This window comes from Rhagoletis pomonella, unplaced genomic scaffold (genome assembly GCF_013731165.1).
Source record: "Rhagoletis pomonella isolate Grant_MI unplaced genomic scaffold, Rhpom_1.0 Rhpom_scaffold_00003, whole genome shotgun sequence".
NCBI lineage: Eukaryota > Metazoa > Arthropoda > Insecta > Diptera > Tephritidae > Rhagoletis > Rhagoletis pomonella.
Window position 1 is genome coordinate 71,584,286 of NW_023458557.1, and position 20,445 is coordinate 71,604,730.

The 20,445-nt window shown below is 34.2% G+C and overlaps 1 protein-coding gene across 4 annotated transcripts in view; it reads left to right on the forward strand.

Moving 5' to 3' along the window:
* The window catches only part of LOC118735465 (general transcriptional corepressor trfA), a 36,935-nt gene that overhangs the window by 11,610 nt on the left and 4,880 nt on the right, over nucleotides 1–20,445 (forward strand). For 3 of the 4 annotated variants that reach the window (XM_036465229.1, XM_036465228.1, XM_036465227.1), the window contains exons 2-5: nucleotides 8,822–9,055; nucleotides 11,181–11,406; nucleotides 14,184–14,404; nucleotides 15,385–15,559. In XM_036465229.1, coding sequence (XP_036321122.1) covers nucleotides 8,853–9,055; nucleotides 11,181–11,406; nucleotides 14,184–14,404; nucleotides 15,385–15,559 — 825 coding nt within the window. In that variant the 5' untranslated portion in view covers nucleotides 8,822–8,852. The remainder of the gene's footprint in view (nucleotides 1–8,821; nucleotides 9,056–11,180; nucleotides 11,407–14,183; nucleotides 14,405–15,384; nucleotides 15,560–20,445) is intronic. The other variant, XM_036465230.1, reaches the window with a different exon arrangement.

Below are 20,445 nucleotides of genomic sequence, written 5' to 3' on the forward strand. Positions count from 1 at the left end.
TGCAACGGAAATGGTTGGGGCTGAAACAAGTAATTCTTGTGTGTATGCATATGGTATTAATTTAACAAAAATTTGCTTAGGCAAAGGCAAAAATGAAAACAAAAAACAAAGATGCGTAAAGATAACGGCAAAAATGAAGACCAAGGTTAATTTAAACCCTTTACTTATATATATTAGGGCATAAAAGTAAAGACAAAGTAGGAGGATGAGGATACCGATAAAAGTAAAGATGAAGATAGGGGAAGAAAGATTAAAATAAAGGTAATTAAAGAGGAAAGGATATAAAGAGAGACACAGAGACTCAATCTGGGAACTATTTTGGGATTTTAGAGAATTTCGGGACTCTCGGGACTTATCGATAAAATAATCGATATTTTTTTCGGTTTTGTTATCGATGTTTTTATCGATTTGTTATCGATTTTGTAGTAGATATTTTTAACTATTTTGTTAGCGATACTTTTTAACGATTTTGTTATCGATATTTTTATCGATATTTATCGATTTTGTTATCGATTTTGTTATCAAAATGTATAGATTTTAATATCGATATTTATCGATTTTGTTATCGATATTTTTATCGATTGTTTATCGATATTTTTATCGATTTTGTTATCGATATTTTTATGGATTTTGTTATCGATATTTATCGATTTTGTTATCAATATTTATCGATTTTGTTGTAGATTTTAGTATCGATATTTATCGATTTTGTTGTAGATTTTGGTATTGATATTTATCGATTTTGTTATCGATATTTATCGATTTTGTTATGGATATTTTTATCGATTTTTTTACCGATTTTGTTATGGATAATTTTATCGATATTTTAATAGGGTTTCTAATCGATTTTCCTACCAATATTATTATCGATTTTGCTATCGAATTTTTCATCGATTTTGTTATCGACATTTTTATCGGTTTTGTTGGATGTTACTAACGATTTTGTTATGGATAGAGTATAAAGAGAAAAATTAAGGTAGAGGAAAACGATAATATAAATGTAATTAGAACGAACAGGGGTAGAGGTAGGGATCTAGATAGAAAAAAGACAAAAAATATAACCTTAAATAAAAGCAGATGTATGTATGTATGTACATATGTATGTATATTGGTTATGAGACAAAAAAGTTTCACTTCTCCAGTGTGGCCCGGGCGCACTTACTTTTTTTTATTTAGCTATCGATTTTCTTTGATAGATAGTAAAAGAACACGCTTTATAAAAATTTAAAAAGTTACAAAAATCTGTGTGTTTTAATTTTATTCTCTCGCTGCGGTTTGGTTTTTTGTCATAAAAATGAAAATAGTGTATTTATAATAGTAGTATTTTTTCAGTAAAAAATATCAGATAAAATTTCACTTTTATTTTTTCAGTCTAAAATAACAGTTAAAGTTTTTTTTTTATTTTTCCGATCAAAAATTAAAGTTAAGACTTTACTTTAATATTTCCCATCAAAAATAAAACTTAAATTTTCAAAAATAAAAGGTAAAATTTGACTTGCCTTTTTTGATCAAAAATAAAAGTTAAAATTTAATCGAGTTTTCGTCTACATACATATGTACTTCTTAACGTTTAAATTAGAAATGCTTTATTGTTACATAAACAAGATATTAGTCGTTTGTGTAATGATAAGCAAATAAGCGATGCAATAAAACAATATGAAGATCTGTAGTAAATTGTTATTTTTGGTCGAAAAAATAAAAGTCAATTAATTTTAATATAAAATAATAATAACTGGTATTTGTTAACGAAGAAATAAAACTCAAAAGTTAACTGGCTGTCTTCTCATTCTTGAAAATCACGCAAGCGGGATAGAGTTTTGTTGACTGGGCATTTGACAGCATACTTTTTCATTTGTAAAATGTCGCCAAAAGAGAAGGTTCGAGCTTTCCAAGCTAAATTTGCATTTTGCACCAAAATAAACGAAGTTTCTACTCTGAAGATTCTGCGAAATAAGAAAATACTTGTCAAACAACAAAAATTATAGTTGAAAGCATGTGAGATCTTGCAAACCGCTCGGTATGCAAGAAAAAGTAGGATCTCGCATGCATCGTCATGTAAGCGAGATTTTCCAGCACGTGAAGACAGCCGGTAAATTTTTTAAAAAATTATGGTCAAAATTTAACTTCCATTTTTTATCGAAAAAACACAAAAGTCAAATTTTAACTCTTTAATTTTTATTCAAAGCATATCGATGTAAAAAGCATTACATTTACGGTCCCTGCTAAATGGAAACTGGCAGTTGAAGAAAACCGCAAGGCTGTTCGATAGACACATAGTCTACTACATACGAAAGTATAATATAAAACTAAATATGTAAAACCCAACAATTCAGTTCAAAATGGCCGACCTTGTATGTCAGTTGCAAGCGCATAATTTAAATTAAAACGGGCAAGGTCCTAAAGTTTTAATAAAACTAAAAACTTTTTAAGGCGGCTAATTAAAAAAAATCCATAGGATTCACTTCAAAATTGTTGCAAAAACTAAGCCTAAAAATATGTTCTGCAAATTTATACAATTTGCCCAACTGGCGAAGCTTATTCTGTTTATTTAAATGCACGCAAATACATATTTATATGTATACATACATTTGTACATAATACTGTGATTGACTCGGTTTTTCCAAACCGGTTTCCACCGGTTTTTCGGATATCTATAGATGTTTTTTTTGAAATCTTTATTTTTCGAATATCAAATAAACCGGATTTTTTATATCAACCAAATCGTTTTTTTTTCATTTTATACAAATCTTGACCTCTCAATAAAAGCTTGGTGTTTTTCGAACTTTTGAAGCCTTTCTCCAGTTCAAGGGAAACTCTTAAATAGTTTATACAGTACAGATAATATATCCTATTTGATTACAATAAATGCATGTTTTACGTGTTTGGCCGAGCTTCTGCTCCAATTGGTGTTTAGCTTCTTGATGTTGTGGCACAAATTTACACTTTTACTCCACCTCCGAAGAAGCTTTTTAATGGCTGAATTACAGTCGGAGGTTTGCCATTATCTGCCAGGGCCGACCGCTATTTGAAAAAGCTCTTTTTGATGTTGCTGGGACTAGAAATTCAACTATGGACCTGCCGTGTAGCAGTAGACACATCTAAGCACTCGGCTATGGCAGCAAGGGCACTAAACAAACCCAATCCGAAAAATGCAATATAGTATTAAAAAAAGCTTGCAAAATAGGGGAAATAATCCAAACGTGATTTTTTACTGATTTTTGTTTGTTTTACTTTTCATCTAAAAAAAACGTTTCTAAATAAAAGCTATATTTCCTGTTAATAATTTTATTGTAATTTTAGGTCATGACTTCAAATCAACGTAAGCATTTTTACCGTATGAAAACTATGTGAAATAATTCTCTTCTTGTTGTTATTTAAATAAAGATTCGCCCCTGAGGATGCTAAGGTGATTATCGAGACGTTGTGCAAAACGTGAACAAAAAAGTATTTTTCTTGCACACAAACACAATCGATCGACTAGCCTACAACAACCATAATAATTAATATTAAATTCAATCAACAACTTACTTAATTAAACCCGGTTTATCTCGTTTTTTCTTAATTTAAAAATTGGGAACCGGTTTTTTTTAATTGCAAATTTTAAAATGACTCGAAAATCGGTATTGAGAAAAAACTAATAATCGAATACCCTAGTACATAAGTATGTATCTTAGGGTGGTCCAAAGTAAAGTCGGAATTTGAATGCTCTAACCCTCTACGATTGTTTTATATCAAAAAAATATAGCCTCGTTTCTTTATTCTGAACAAAAATTTTTCGCAGATACCATTTCTTGAAAGTCAATATTTTTCGATCGGAAAACTGTGTTTCTCTGAAGGAGACTTCCAATAATAATACCCATTTATTTAACCCTCTTTTCACAGCAAATATTTTTATACGTCCCCAAAAACCACAAAAAATGCAATGGGGAGACCCATAAAATACGGTTAATATTAAAAACTGGTAAAACAAATAATTGGTTATTATGATTGCAAGTACCCTGAGAGGAAACACAGTTTTCCGATCAAAAAATATTGATTTTCAAGAATTCTATAACATTTCTACGAAAAATTGTTTTTTTTCCCCATGTAAAATACATGCAAAAACCTTGAGCGATCTCTAAATATTTTTTGATTTCAAAATTAAAAAAAACAGCGGTAATTTTTCTTTTTTTGTTATAGAACAGTCCTGGGGAGTGAGAGCATTAAAATTCCGACTACTTTTTTTGGACCACCTTAATGTACATAGATAGTTGTACATCGATTTTGGCAGTTTTACTGTGCATTTTTTTTTTGCTAAATACATATGTGGGTACTTATGTAAATACATAAATATGTACGCGTATAAAGTTTCCCGATTTCATATTTTAGCCGCATATGCGGTCGGAAGGCACCAATTGCATTTTTACTTACTAAGAAAATTGATATAACTTATCAGTTACTTTAAAATTATTTAGGTTAGGTAGTTATTGTGCAGCTGATAAGGTAAAGAGGCAAGATTGCATAGACATTAGGTGTCTGTGTGTTGGCTGCTTGTATTTATGTATGTATATAAATACTCAAATAATATACTTACATATACACATACATATGTATTTGGATGTTTGTACATACATATGTACATAGGTATAATTTTGTTTATTATACTCTTGGCATGCAAAGAGTGTACATGTACTATGTAGTTGAACACACATTTTTTGCACAAAGACAACACATTTAGAATCTTATCACACTTTTGTAATCGTTTTTTTTTTTCTGCAGTTTCTTTCAATTTTGTTTACTTTGTTTTCACACTTTTTACTTTATTACATCAAACGAAATTGCATAAGTTTTGCAGGCAAATACATATGTAGCCACAACTTTAATTGGGCGGCAAGAAAAAGATATGAACACAAAAAATATATGAACTTATACCTATACACACCACATATTTATGTTCATATGTATGTATGTATTTAATTAATAAGCGTTAGCAGAAAAGTCTAAAGCAAGCAAACGTAATAGTAGTTTAAATATTGATAACAATTCAGGAGCAGTGAGCAATTTAAATTTTCTCTACCACTCTACCACTACACTCGCATGTCGGTACGTACATACATATGTATGTGTAACGTTTGTACATAAAAAAAACATATGGATATAATTTTCGGGTGCAAATTCCTAGAAATACGGTAACCTCAATATTTCAATAACAAAAGCAATACCGAATATGAGAAAGAATTATATATTTTTAGTAAACATAGCACAAAATTTACAAAACTACATACGTATGTACATATGTGTATTTTTTTAATAGATATAAATTGTTTATTTACATATTGAATTGAATGACCTTAATACTGTAATTTCTTTAATATTGCAGTCTGCAGAAAACAATTTGCATGATGAGATGGAAACTCATTATTGCACTGTGGAACAATTTTATCTTTTTTGTCAAGTAATAAGTGCATCAGCCAAAGGATGTTCAAACTGTATTATCCATACAAGTTTCTTTTACAGTAGTTTAAATTTTCTACTTTGTGATGACGAATTAGCTTCGAACTTAATTCTTGTCTTGGAAGAGACATGTTAAAATTTAAAGACACATTTTTCGCAAAACATTTTTAACCCGTTAACTCCGACTACAATACGCCTTTTTGACCCTTACTCTAAAGAAGTTGGAAGGTTAAAATGTTAAGGAGGAAATTTTGCTTTTTTGAAAACAAAAAAAAATCGCTTACCTCTTTTTGGCGAACAGACCCGCGGTTCAGGGATACTAACGAACGGGTGTTCTGGAACAAGCTGTTTATAAGTGGTTCAAACCAGGGAACCGAACCGCATCGATTTTTGGAGCGGTTAGCAGCTCTGCTAAATACAGTGAAAATGGTGGTGATAATTTTAAAAACAAAATCCTTGTTCGCTAAATATATGCGGTTTCTTCTACCGTGTAGCAAATATGGCTTAAAAAACTCAATATTTAATACACATACCCGGCGCAGTTATCGAATATCGTCGTTTCTCTCAACTACCTTTGCATGATAAGCAGGGGTGTTTTTCCTGACTTAATAAAATCACTGAATCAAGTTTGGTAGAAATCGATAAAGCGATTACCGAGATCGACCTTTTTAGTCATAAAGTGGGCGGTGCCACGCCCAATTAGTATTAATTTGGAGTTAATTAGTGTCCTCAGTTTTTGAAATATCGGAGTTTTCGTATTTTTGAAATTTACCGTTATACGGGAAGGTGGTATAATTTTAGTCGATTTGAATAATTTTCAACAAATTGCTTTTCCGTACCGAGATTACAAGGTGCACCAATTTTAGTTGATTTTGATGAATCGGTCACCGTGATACATATTTGTGGTCATAAGTAGGCGGAGCCACGCCCATTGTCCAAAAATTTATAATAATAAAATTTTGTGCTAAGTGATTATTGCAACCGTCGATTTTGAGTGAATTAGCTTCAATAACTACTGATTTATCGCAGTTTTCGTGTTTCTGTAAATTACCGTTATTTGGGAGGAGGGCGTGGTTATCGTCCGATTTCAAAGATTTTCAACAAATTTCTTAGTTGGACCCTAAGCAACGCTCGAACCGAGTTTGGTATAGATTGGTGAAGCGGCTACAGAGATACAGCATTTTATCATAAGTGGGCGAGGTCACGCCCATTTTCCAAAAATTTTATATTAATTTTAGTTTTTACCATAATTCCACTTCACATACTAATTTTCAACAATTTCGATTGAATATTTACTGAAATATCGTAGTTTTTACATTTTTCGAAATTACCGTTATATGGAAAGTGGGCGGGATTACAGTCCGAATTTGGCCATTTTCTATACCAACCTACCTCGGGTAAAGAGCAACCATACATATCAAATTTCGTTGAGATATCTCAATTTTTGCTTGAGTTGTCGTGTAAACGGACGGACGGGCGGACAGACGGACATGGCTTAATCGACTTCTCTTTTCATTCTGATCATCTATGTATACATTTGTCTATATCGATTGGTTTTGGATGTTACAAACAACCGTTATGTAAACAAAATTATAATTGTAATTGTGCACATGTGCGCTCGGGTATGAATATAGTGTGTACATTCCGTGCAGGGAAACCGCGGACTAGCGAATCAAATTTCTAGTTCCGTACTAGGTCTTTATCGCCAAAAAGGAACTAGACCGATAGGAACTAGACCAGTCCAAAATCGGCGAAAAGTGGTACTTTTAAGAAACTAATTTTTTTAATTTTTTTTCACTAGAAATCCATATCTAAAGTGACGAATTTAGAAATGGTTCGGAACTATAGAAAAAGGGATGCAGAACGAACTAGATCCTATTTGTCGAATTTAGAACTATTTCGGAACTATCGAATAAGGGATGCAGCGGGGGGCTTGTTTACTTTACATAGATATGATTTCGGCGGCTTTTTCGTTCAAACACGCTTCTATTCTGTGCTTCACAGATGCTTTTTCATAGCTTGGAAATACAAAACTAAAATTTGTGTTTACATTTCAATATCTTGGACCGCTGCAAACTCAGCTACAGCTAAAGGTATGTAAACGTACATTTCTTACAATCATTCAAACAAATTTAATTTCAAATTGAAAACACATTTCTTCCAAAATAACTTAAAATCGCACACACTGAAGAACCAAAAAGATTGAAAAATCATGATACTTTTTTCTTTCGTCTGTCGATTTTGGAACTGGTACGGAACTATAGAATTTAGGACTAGTTCGAAACTATCGAAAAAGGGATGCAGCGGGGGGCAATTGAGACTTCCTAGGACATCGCCATGTTAAATTCGCCAGTTGCTTGCATGCAAAAGAGATTTATCGCGAACCAGTACTGGGTCTAAATGTACTTGAAGCGCACCAGTTCAGAACTAGAGATTTTCCCCACAGGGTTAGTGCGGATTAATTTGTATGAAAGGAGCTTTTGCGGCATCGTTCTAATAAAAAAGTCCATTTGGCAATACCTTTAAAGTTTCATTGCTTTATGTGTTCGAGTCCGCCAAATTATAAAACTATTTTTATAGTTGTAAGCTATATGAAGGTTAATATATTTAAGTTGAATAAATAAATAAATTATATTTTTTAAATACATACTGTAGAATTTAATCTTTTTTTTCAGTTTTAGGTAATTTATTAACATGTAAAAAAATTACATAGTCACAAGGCATAGATACATCTTAAAAATTTTACTGCCGAAAAAATATTTCAGGATGGTTATTGAAGGAAGAAATTTTTATCAGAAATTCTTCCTATCAAACAACCTCCAAGTACAAATTTGTATTAGAAAAATAACATTCACAACACTTTAGTAAATATTAATCTACATATATATACAAGAATTGTGTGATGGAAACTAACCCTGCAAGAACAGTGACTATCATTTGACAAATCATTTGAGAGGCAAGACTGATAGAGATTTCTGTCACTGGCTACCTACAAGTTTCCAACAAATTCTAAAGGGCAGTGTGAAAAATCGAATGTAAACATTTGTGTTCCGTCTTCCTCCAACTTATGAGACCTTAATTAAAGATGGATTTTTTAATTTTGGGAGACTTGAAGTTGACTTTAGAGCAATACTCTACTGGACTTTTTTCAGAGAATTATATGCAGAATCCGGAACTGCTAGGAAGTATGTCGAAAAAACAAAACTTACCCGTCCTAATTTATATTTACCCAAAACTCGGTTTAACGGTTTTTATTACATGCAAGACTGCACACATACAATGGCTGCCACAAAGTGTTCGCCAACAAAAACACATAAAGCAACAAACCTTCAATTCATAGCTATTAAATTCGACTGCATAATTTTTGTGCTTATTCTTTTTTTTTCAGATATTAAACCAGGCATCATATTGCCGTGAATATGACTAGCTTGAACGGCGATGTTTTTGTAATGCGGAATGGTCGCTCCACAAGTCAGGTATCCATCTATAACTATCCCGAACACCTAAATCCATTCTATGAGGATGAGCAACACAAGCGCTTGCGGTTTTGGAAGATAAATAAATCGAATGGCAGCGGAAGTCGGCGAAATAGTTTTTCACTGAGTGGTCTCAAAGATGTGTGGTGAGTAGATATAGTGTAAAACAAAAATCCAGCTACCGTAACGTTATAACTAGGGCTGGCAGCAATTATTTTTGTCCAATTTACAGTTTAATAGTTAGTAGTTTTGTGTTTAATTGTAAAATAAGCGTAAAAATATTTTCAAGAAAGATGAATTCTGTAATTGTCTAAAATTGCAAACAGCCGCAAAAATTGCTCAAAATACTGGTTTTATTTTATTAGAGGGTTAATTAACAAGAGAATTCGAAATTTTTTATGAGAAAGTGTTTTGGTGAATACTCACTGTAAAAGAGTGCCTTTAAAAATTCGATTAATCGATAATTTCTCAATCAGCCTCATTGTGTAAGTCGCAAATTAGGCTAAATTGTACGACTCGACAACATTGGCATTGTCTACTGTCGTGCTGAAATAAATAAACGACGAAAATTGTCGAAAATTGTACAGTGCTGCCAAGTTTTTCCGTTTTAATACACTAGTCGAGTGGAAATTTTAGGCAATGACGTGAAATTTTCGATACGATTCGACTCTCGAAAAACGACTTGCATTCGACACGACTCGCGCAATGAGGGTGAATAATTGCAATTAATTTATTTTGGCTTGTAATTATTCATATGATTAATTAATCGATTATTTTATTTTATTTTTGTCATCCCTAGTTATAACCATGATACAAAAATTACAAGGTAAAATCATTCTCTCAATTCGTCGCCCATGATTTTTTTTTTAATCATATAACATTGAGAATAAAAAAGTGAAATTGTTCAAATTGTTGAAAATGTGTGAGTGAGTTTGAGTTTTGAATTTTAAAAATTTATTGCTTGAAAACGTTATACTTTTTAATCATTATTTACTGAATTTTATTTAGTGCTTAGTTATTTTTTAGTTTTATTTTTCGCTCAAAAAATAATCGTTATATAGAAGTTTCAATTTTTGTTTGAACAATAATAGTCATTTTTGAGTTTTATTTTTTCTCGGAAAATAATCGATATTTTTTTAGTTTTATTTTTTGTTTAGAAATTAAAAGTAATTTTTTGAGTTTTATGTTTTATTCACAAAATAAGACTCAAAAAGCAAAAGTAGCTTCTTCTTGTGTTTTCCTTGAGAAGGGTAGCGAGCTGAAAGTCGTCAACTAAATATCATTAAAAGTAAATATACGGCATTCTTAATGTTAAGGACAAATCCAAAGGCGAAGACAACCACGAAGATAAATTCAAATTCGAACACCAAAGCGAACATGAAGATGTACACGGAGACGAAGGTGAGGACGAATAAGATACGACGAAGAAATATAATATGAACACGAAGAGGAAGCTGAATATGAATATAGCCACGAAGGTGATCATGAATACGAAGACGAACATAAAAACGGATAAAAAGACGAACGCGGAAACGCAGACGAGTTCGAGGACGAAGACGAATACAAAATCGACAAAGAAAACGAATATGAACAAAAAGACGAGTGAGAAGAGGAAGACGAATACGAATATTGCCATGAAGGCGATCATGAATACGAAAACGAACACATAAACGGATACGAAGACATACACGGAGACGAAGGTGAAGACGACTACGACTACAAATACGAACACGAAGAGATAATGGTCATATTCATATTCAACCGTTTTGACTACTTTCAGGACAGGAGAGTTATGTCAAATGTCTTAAAAAACGAAGAATTATGTTTTATTTTCCGAGCACAAAATAACGATTATTTTTGCAAGCAATAAGTACAACTCAAGAAATCAACTATTAAACTTGATTTTTTTAACAACAATTATGTTGGTTTACTCCATGATAAAAATATTTTTATCATGGTTTACTCCTTGTGACGCAGCATTTATCTTCGGTGTAAGTTTTTTAGTCTAAATTAAAAAAAAAAAAATTATAATTTTTATTTTCGGTCACTGCAAAAATCCGAATTAGAATAAGAATGCCCTGTCATAAAAAAACAAAAAAAAAAAGATGTTCTTACGAATATCCAATTAGTTATTCTACCTTCTAAATAGCTTTTCTTCGTTATCTTTTCAATTTCTTAAACTGAGTACATGTTTCTTTTAGTTTTTTTTTATATTCTTCGCAAATTCGTTAAATACATTTACAATACTTTTTCATCTACATAAATTCTCAGGGCTTTTAAGTCATTTCGTCTCAAAAAGAAGTCTTCCACACTGGGCATAAACAAAACATCAGAAAGTCCACCAGCACTACGACGTGATCTCTACAGTTCGGAGAATGGAAATGATCTCAGTCTGCCGGATTATAAAACTCGTTATTCCACACCAGCAGGCAGCATTGATAATTTCCAGCGAAATGCGGGCTACAGAAGTTCACTACAGAATGTGGCTCATGCAAAGGTAGGATATATGAACCTTTTCTAATTAAAAGATAAATTAATTTAAAATCAAAATTTTGGTAAACTTAAGCTTATTATTAGACTATTGATAACGAAATACAAGTGCTACTGATATATCACCCATTTCTTCCACGATATGTGCAATAGAAAACGTGTTTGCTCTGAGCCATATTTTCAAGTCCGGACAATAAGGTCGTTCTTTGCGAATATTCGGCAACCATGTGTGGACCGATCAGTCCTTCAATTCTTATAAATGATGACGATGACGGGTTTCCTTTCAAGCAATCAAACCTTGCACTCATATTTCCCAAATATACGTTCCAAATTGTTAAAAAAAAATTACATTGAAATTAGGAGATCACTCTCTTCTCCTTCTTAAACATCGGTGGCATTTTTCGGCTAAGTGGCTGTTAAAGTGAAAATATATATTGCAGTGTGAACAAACCAATGGCTAGTTTGGTCTTTGGAGAAACTTTTGTTAATAGTTTGACGAAGTTTATTATCTGGATGAAATCTTGTGGCTGCAGCCCTCCGATACTCAGTTCGATGTATACTAAGAAAGTCAACCTAGCGAATGTGAGGCGCTCACTGGCAAAACTGTAACATGTTGCGTGTCTATGTATTACTTGCGTAATGTAGACTTTGCCCACGGCACAAATGGAGGTTAGTCTCGAGCTCATGTCATTGCATAGAGCAGGCAGCCAAACGATATCTGATAAACTTGACCAGGGAGAGTTGTGGAAAAGAGAAAGTGGTTACATCTCGAAATATGGAATCCTTAAGAACTCAGCTATCCCTGACCCAATTTCCACGGAAATATATCTGCACATTTATTAGCTACGAAAGGAACTTCAAGTAGAACTAGGCAATAAGGCAAGCTGGAGCGACGCAAATATCAAGAAAAACTCCTTCTAATTTGGTACAAAAACTAAAAAACAACCACTCGAGGGCTTTGAAGTTCCCACGGAGAGACCTTCAAATATATTTCAAGCGGATGTTCATGCCATCAGTCTATGTGCAGAGATCAATCTTTAGCGAAAGTATCGCACCGAAAAGATCAGAATATTAAGTGACAGTCAGATCGCACTTAAGGCCCTTCTTTGACTATAAAATCAAGTCTGCATTGATTTACAATTGCATGGAGAGACTAAAGGACTTAGCGGCAAACAACTCAGTCTTCATCCTCTGACCTATTCGATTTCCTCTCGCGCTCTACCAAACTTCTGATTTGAGAGTTGGTTAACTCGCATTGGGTACTGGAGAGCGGTTTTTGTTGTTTTAATGGAAGAAACGTTCTCCAAGCCGCTTTTTAGAAATTTGAGATGAAGTGACAATCCTAGCCCGATCGTTGTAGGAACGACTGGAGAGCGGTAATGTCTCTTTGCTCTTAGGATACCCTTTGGATACCTTTTTAACAATAGAGAAATAGTCACAAAAGTTCCCAGTTCTGACCACAGAGCCGAAATAGCAAATTTGTCTTAAACTACTTCAAACGAATGCCTTGTGTACAACATACCCTTCGTTGTATTTTGCTTCGCTTGTGTAACTGTATTCATTAAAACCTCGTCACTTCGTGGTCGTACTAGCTTCCTAGATACCCGTCGCCTGCGCGAAAAGGGCTATAGATCTTGTACAATATTGTTCTTTCGAAACTTCACTAACCTTCTCCGCTTTGCTCGAAATAATCCATTTCCCACGGCCTTGGAGGTGAAACCGACGATGTTAAAGTCACCTTGTCTAAAAAGTTTTTTTGGAGAGTTCTTCCCAAATTAACAGAACTAAAAGCTGTACTACGTCTTCGTAGAGGCAGCTTCTCTTCGAACTAGCAAAAGCGACTTTAAAATCGTTGAACAAGTATTGAACATCGATTTGATTATCAAGAGTACTTTCCAGGATTTGACGCACTGTAAAAATCTGGTCAATAGCGGATTTACCTGGTCTGAATCCACATTGGTTTATGAAGAGTTTCAGAGTTTCGTCGATAGAATCTTATAAACGACGTTAAGAATGTTTATTCTGGCAGTAATTGGGGAAAGCAGCAGGATCTTTTTTCTTGGGGATTGGAAAAAGGGCACAGGAGCTTCCGATCTTCGGGCATGGATTCATCAGACCCATTTCTGCTTAACAGCGTTGCATGCGGCTTACTAACTCTCCGCTGCCGCACGAAAAATTTATGAAAGAAATGGAAATTATATGTAGCCGCGCTTATAAACACATAAAAAAAAATTTTAAGTAAAACTTCTTTCCACTCGGTTGGCTATAAACCCGAACTTCGATGAAACGAAAAACCACAGAATTAGGGATGGGATAGCGGCCGTTATTTGGCAGAATAAGGATTAAAAATTTAAATTAAGATTTAGACTAAAATTAAGATTAAGCTTAAGATTAAGATTGTGATTAAGGTAGAGACTAAGATTAAGATCAAGATTAAAATTAAGATTAAGTTTATGTTTAAGATGAAGATTAAGATTATCAAGATACAGTGAAAGATTAAGTTTAATATTAAGATTGATATTAATTTTAAGAATAAGATCAGGATTGAATTAAAGATTAAGATTAAAACTAAAATTTATATTAAGATAAAGATCAAGATTGAGATTGAGGTTAGGACTAGGACTAAGATTAATATTAAGATTAAAATTGAGATTAAGGTTAGGACTAGGACTAAGACTAAGATTAAAAATAGTTTTATACTAAAAATCGATTTCGTTTAAGATATTTTTAATGTCTAATCGGTTTGACATACATCGCTTAGAAATCAATCCATTTCTTTTCCAGAATAATACCGGCTCACAATTGGATTTCAATCGGAATAATCAGTATCGAAGTACCATACAGGTGATGGGCACAAAATCCAAAACCAACTACAACAATAACAATACGAGTTTACGCACAACACCGGTGCCACAACCAAGAAGGTATGTGTACGGTGGATCTGTGACGCCACAGCCACTGCGTAATTCTAATATCGGGTCAGGCGTTGTTGGTCTATCAAATGGGTGAGTTCACCTTATATTTCGTTGCGTTGCGTTGCGTTTTGGTGCGAATTATTTTGTTTTGGTTATTCCAATGGTAATGGTTTATACTTTAATTTCAATCAAAAGTAATAAAATAAATGTGTTTTAAATGTCTAAGGGCGGTTTACGGTTATTTATATTTGCTTGTACCTATTGTGTACTTTATTCACCTATGACCATGTGTAAATATATTAAGTTTTTAATGCACATACGCACATATTTAGCTACGTTTCAATCCGATTTGCACTATGTGCAAATGTACACAGATTTGTATAGATACTTATGTATGTACATTAGGGTGCATCACAGTCCATACAAAAAAAACGGTACTGTTTTTCCATAAGAAATATAAAATTTATTGTATTTTAAGAGTTCCGCCAAAGTATTTCGGAAAATGTTAAGACTTACGTGGGCTGGACTTATTTGAAAATACCTCCAGAAATTCTGTCCTTTATATACAAAATTAGCTTTTAAAAATATTTTTTTATGAAAAATCACCTCAGATGATAAAAGAGTTTAGGGGGCGCATAAAATTTGAAATTAAAGATTTTATCAACGAAATCAAAATAATAATATTTTTGGAGGTGTTTTCGAACCCGTCTAGCTCACTTAAACCTTAATATCTTTTTGGTGCTGCACCCTAATGTGTATATATGTATATGTAATAAACTATTTCTTGACATGTACGTCTCCATTTTTTCGCACGGGTAACGCGTTATTAGTCAACCGATTTTGTGTCTCACCCCACCAACAAATGTATGTATGTATATATCTAAACTGGTTTAACTTATTCAATACTACAATATTTATCTTCTTAAGTTTAGATACACATTTCCATATTACAAATGTTGCATTTGTGTGAAAGTGTTAATTGTAACTTATTTTTTCCTTTTTTCTCTCAATTTTGGCATCTACATTCGTACCTTTTTTTCTATTATTTTTTTTTACAAACACTCAATTAGATCATCGCAAATTAGTATGGCAAGCACAAATCCATTTGATACCGACGATGATGAGGAAGAAAATAATGAAGATGTTTCGCTGGCTGGTGATAGACAGATGATAACTTCGACACCCATAAAGCAACAACGAATGCACCGCAAAAAACGTCGTGCACCAGCACCGCCAGCTGTGGGGGTAAGTAAAAGCTTACATAGCGCTCCATAATATCACAAAAAATAAACGGGTAATTTTTACAAATGAGTTATGTTAAAGGTGTGCCAGGAGTTACAACTGCCATACTGTATTTTTATTTTTATGTTGTTTTTTTTTTTGAGAAACTGGGGAGGGTAGGAAAGTCACTTTCCATGCAGTTTAGTTTAACCTTTTTTGGCTCACTTACAATTGTTTGTATGTATTAGTTATATGGCCTATTTTATCATTAGAAAAGTCTTTTAGCTGTTTCGTTATGTATTTTCCAACGCTACTATGTCTTCAGGAACCCAGTCTTGGGCGTTACATATTATTATGGGCCATAACAGTGATGCCAAAAATTATTAAAAGGGGAAAAAATTTATATTTTAAATAAAAAAAAGGATTTTCTATTGACACAGTTATCGATGCATAAATGATCAAAATTCAAGAATATTCGACACTCTTATACGACATTTCTACGATTCGTAATTCGCTCTCTACTTCGTAATTTGCTCTCCCATTCGTCATTCACCTTGCCAATTACCTTCCGAATTACGTAATTCGCCATACAAAATTGTGCGAGCGAATTACCTCATTTGTAGGTAACTCAGAACGAATTACCATGCGAATGTCGAAATAATCGGTGCGTTCTCTAATATTTATCGGAAATATATCGAAGTTTTCACCGACCTGGACCCATTTGCTGGCACTTTTTCTAATTATAGAATAATAGTAATAAAATATTCTCTATATAAATTAAAATTGTTGATGACAACTTAAATTTTAGCACCTCCTTCGATATTTGCAGTACACAAAAATAATAATAAATAGCGAAGAACAAGAACTAGAGCTGCCAAACGAATTACTAATGTGTGTCGTGGAAACAGGGTAATTCACGTATTACTTAACGAATTACTTAGAGAGCGAATTACGAATCGTGGAAGCATCGTATAACGTAATTCGACACTCTTGCGTAATTAATCGTGGTGTAGTGGTAAGCAGTGCGCGTGCCTGGGTTCAAGCCCTGGTCAAAGCAACATCGAAAAAAAATTTTGAAAAAAGGTTTTTTCTTAACAGCGCTCGCCCCTCGGCTGGCAATGGCAAACCTCCGAGGGCACGCCACAAATCGGAGAAGAAGTCGGCCAAACACTAATATATGTGTAAACGCCAATCTACTATTATTATTTTAAATGAATGTTACTTCTTTACCACTAAAATATGTATATGTTTTGAATTCATTGGGAATTTTGTGGGATAAATTTTTAAGATGCGGGTAATTGAGAGGCTTTTCCCCGATTTTCGAGGGATTTTTAACGGAGAATGTCTGGCATCAGTGGGCCATAAGCGCCTCAACTTCTAAGGTGATCCATTGTGAGTGGCCTTTTATCCCATAAGTGAAGGCTTTAAATGTAGGCTAGCACTTCCCTGGGCTTTTTGTCCCATATTTCGAACGGATGAAGTGTTATATCACCCAGGTGAGCGAGTCTAGGTCTATTGAAAGCAAAACGTTCACCAAGAATGTGTTCTGGCGTTTCTTCGTCCTGCTCACAGAAGCGGCAGACGCTCGTGTGTGAAAGACTCATTATCAGGGAACTGATTTTATGGAAATTGCCTTTTTTCTGCTGAAGAGATAGAGTATATTCGATTAAGAATGTCCGAGATTTAGCTTTCCCTGATTCCATATATACACATTTGATGTTGCCTTTTTTTGCCTTTTTTAAGATATTTGCCTTTTTTTGCCTTTTCTACCTTTAAAAAAGTGATTATAGCATTTACAATTTTTTTTTAAGATTAAAAAATATACACATTGCCCATGCGGCTTATAGAAGCGCAGAGACCTCTTGCCAAATTGGTGTTGGAAAAATTCAAAGCCGTTTTCTCAGCTAACGAAGGCTTGGAGACAATAAGGGGTGTGGATAAAATTGTAAAGGGCGAGGAAAACGCCCTTATTCCTGATAATATGGACGTTTCAAACGTTCCATGTTTAAATTGGGCGCCGCTTGTATCAATTTAAGTCGAGCACACATTTAGTACATTCAAGGCTTTTCTTCGCGAAAATCGAATGAAAATGCTGCCAGAAAACTTCAAAATGCATCTTGTGGTTCAATGTTACTAGAACTATACAGATTAAAGTTTTATGAGTTAGAAACTCGAAAGGATAAAATAGTCAAAGATTCAAAGTACAAATTTTTCATATAATGAAATTAGTTCATAGTTTTTCTCTTTTTACTTGTAATATACACATTTCTAATATAAATGTATTTTTTGATTGTTCTTCGTATTTTCTGTCTTTTTTTAGTGCCTTTTCCTGCCTTTTTCGCTATTTTGTTTTGCCTTTTTTTGCCTTTTTTGCAACACCTAGTGCCTTTTCCTGCCTTTTTCACTATTTTATTTTGCCTTTTCCAGCCTATTTCGTTATTTTATTTTGCCTTTTTTATAGGTTTTTAGGTCCTAAAAGTCCGTTCCCTGCTCATTATATATAGTAAGGTGATACTCGTAATGCAGGAAGCAATGCCCGCTGAAGTACCCAATAGCAGTTTAAAGGTTCTTCTTGCCTAAATTAATGAGCTTTTTTGAAGCTTCTTTTGATGGACAAATAAACTGCTTAGCTTGTACTTGCCCTGTACACTGACTCATTTTCCTGTGGAATTATTTGTGCACCCACTTTTTTATGGCCTCCCTTGTAAGTTTCGGGCCATGGAATACTGTGGTGGCTCCGTTGGTCCGCGATTTTTGCGTTAACAATGGCAGCCTGACTGTTCGATATAATGCAGATGATCTTAGAAGCTGTGCCTCTTCTGAGGCATTCTCTGTCAGAGATCTCTATTGCATGAATCTCTGCTTCGAAAATGGTTATGATGTAGAGAGACAGAGGTGGCGTATTCAGCAGTACCGCTACTTTGTTCTTCGCTTTTTGTTTTATTTCCGAAAATTCGCTGCATCCAAATATGCGTTCCAGATGAGTGTCTTATCCAGAATCACCCCAGGTATTTTTCTTAATTTGAAAAAAAAAAATATTCTAGTACCTTACAGAGAAGGTTCAATCATGGATAACTTTCTGCTCCGGCAAAACGGAACCAGAATAGTTTTTTTTGGAATTAATGCACAATGCTTTGGGATCAAACCATCTTTGTGTAATGCGCAAGGCTTGTTGCATGCGGTTGAAGATTATTTCCTCATGCATCCCAAGGAGAGGTTGCGGGTGCCCCATAAACACCTCTGCAAAAGCCATGGAAATGAAGAATAACCAAAAAGCTTGGGGTACCTTTATGGGAATACTCCGCACTCTGTAGAAAAAGAAGAAATTTCATGGAGTAAAGAAGTGTTTAACCGGCACAGCTAATGTAAGAGTACGGTAACTATCAAGTTTCGATTACTCCACACTTTGGTTTGAGTAAGAGGGCTCTTACGATCCGCGTGGTTTCACAACGCGTCCATATATATGCTATTCTTCATCAAGTTTTAGTGTATTATTATTATTATTATTATCGCATATAGCTTTGCGACCTAGCTAGATCTATTGTGCTAAGCCTTATCTAGTCACCAACCTTAGGCTATTAATGAAATTAAGCACTTTAGAGGTTGCCTTGTTTCAGATTATGGATGGAGATGATAATATTATCCAATGTTTTTAAGTCTAAGTGAGCTATAAGCGGACAATTGCATAGTATATGCTCCGAGGTTGCCTCCTCAAGCCAAAAAACCTGCAGTTCGTCTCCTCAGAGAGTTACATATTGTTTAGATGGTACCTCAGTCTGCAGTGCCCTGTCAGGTACCAGGCGAGGCGAGTTCTTAAACTGGTTCTACTAAGATTTACCAACCGCTCAGAGATTGCACGAGAGACAGTTATGAAACTCTTGGACTTCCTTTTGCCATTTGTCGTACGGCATCGCAACTTGCAGGTCCTCCCATCCCCTTAGGAGCTCTCCTGTATATCCTCCAGATGGATCAAAGAAAGGCTGAGGACCGATCAGACTGCCGAGCACCGCATGTCGGTGGCGTGTCAGTTATTTCGTTGCAATCGAAGCCCTCATCGCCTGGTTGTTGATTCCTAGTGGTACCAGAGCTTTTTTGCAACTGTCTACTACCTTTGACATGGTTTTCTCCGACATGATGTTTATTATTGCCCTAATAGAGATTTTGCGAAGACTTTCGTGGGTATAAACTTCAATTGCGATAGTTTCCGCCAAGAATAGGGTTGGGTATATGCCCGTCGAGACGCTGTTTTGAAATCTAGGTCCATGCACGCCGGTCCCAGTGTTCCCATCCTCAAATTAGAACCGTCAGTGTACCAAACTTGAGTTCCGTCACCGAACATGGCGATTAATGTTTTAAAATATCCCTTTCAGGTATTATTACCTTGTTTATAAAGGTCAGCTTCGGTTGCATTGAGTCTGTGAATTTTACTGCTTGATCATTTATAAATCGTCTTCAAACACCCAAATGACCCCTTAAGTCCCCACTTTCTGAGCTTAGGCAGTATTAGGCCTCTTTCTCTAGGAATATTTTCCCATCAAAACCAAAATCAGCGAACGGGCCCCTTGCGAGAAAAATTGCTTTTAGTATCGGTGACCTATTCCATAATTAAAATATTTCTAAAAAAGTCCTTAGCTAATACGCGAAAGTAGAAAAAGATAAGATGTTAAAGCTGTCTTTGATAGACTTTTTTTGTGCTGATTACGAATCCGTAAGTATAAAATTTCCATCGGCTCCAGATTTTGAGAAAAAAAGTGGTCAAAATGTCAAAAAATCGCGTTTTTGCAATATTTGAGAAGCTATAGCAAAGGAAGGAAAGGTAAATTAAATTTAAGCGCAAGTGGAAGGTTATATCACCGTTCGTTCCTTCAGGTGTTTGGCCTACAAGAAGTGGCCAGTCAGTAATTCCACGA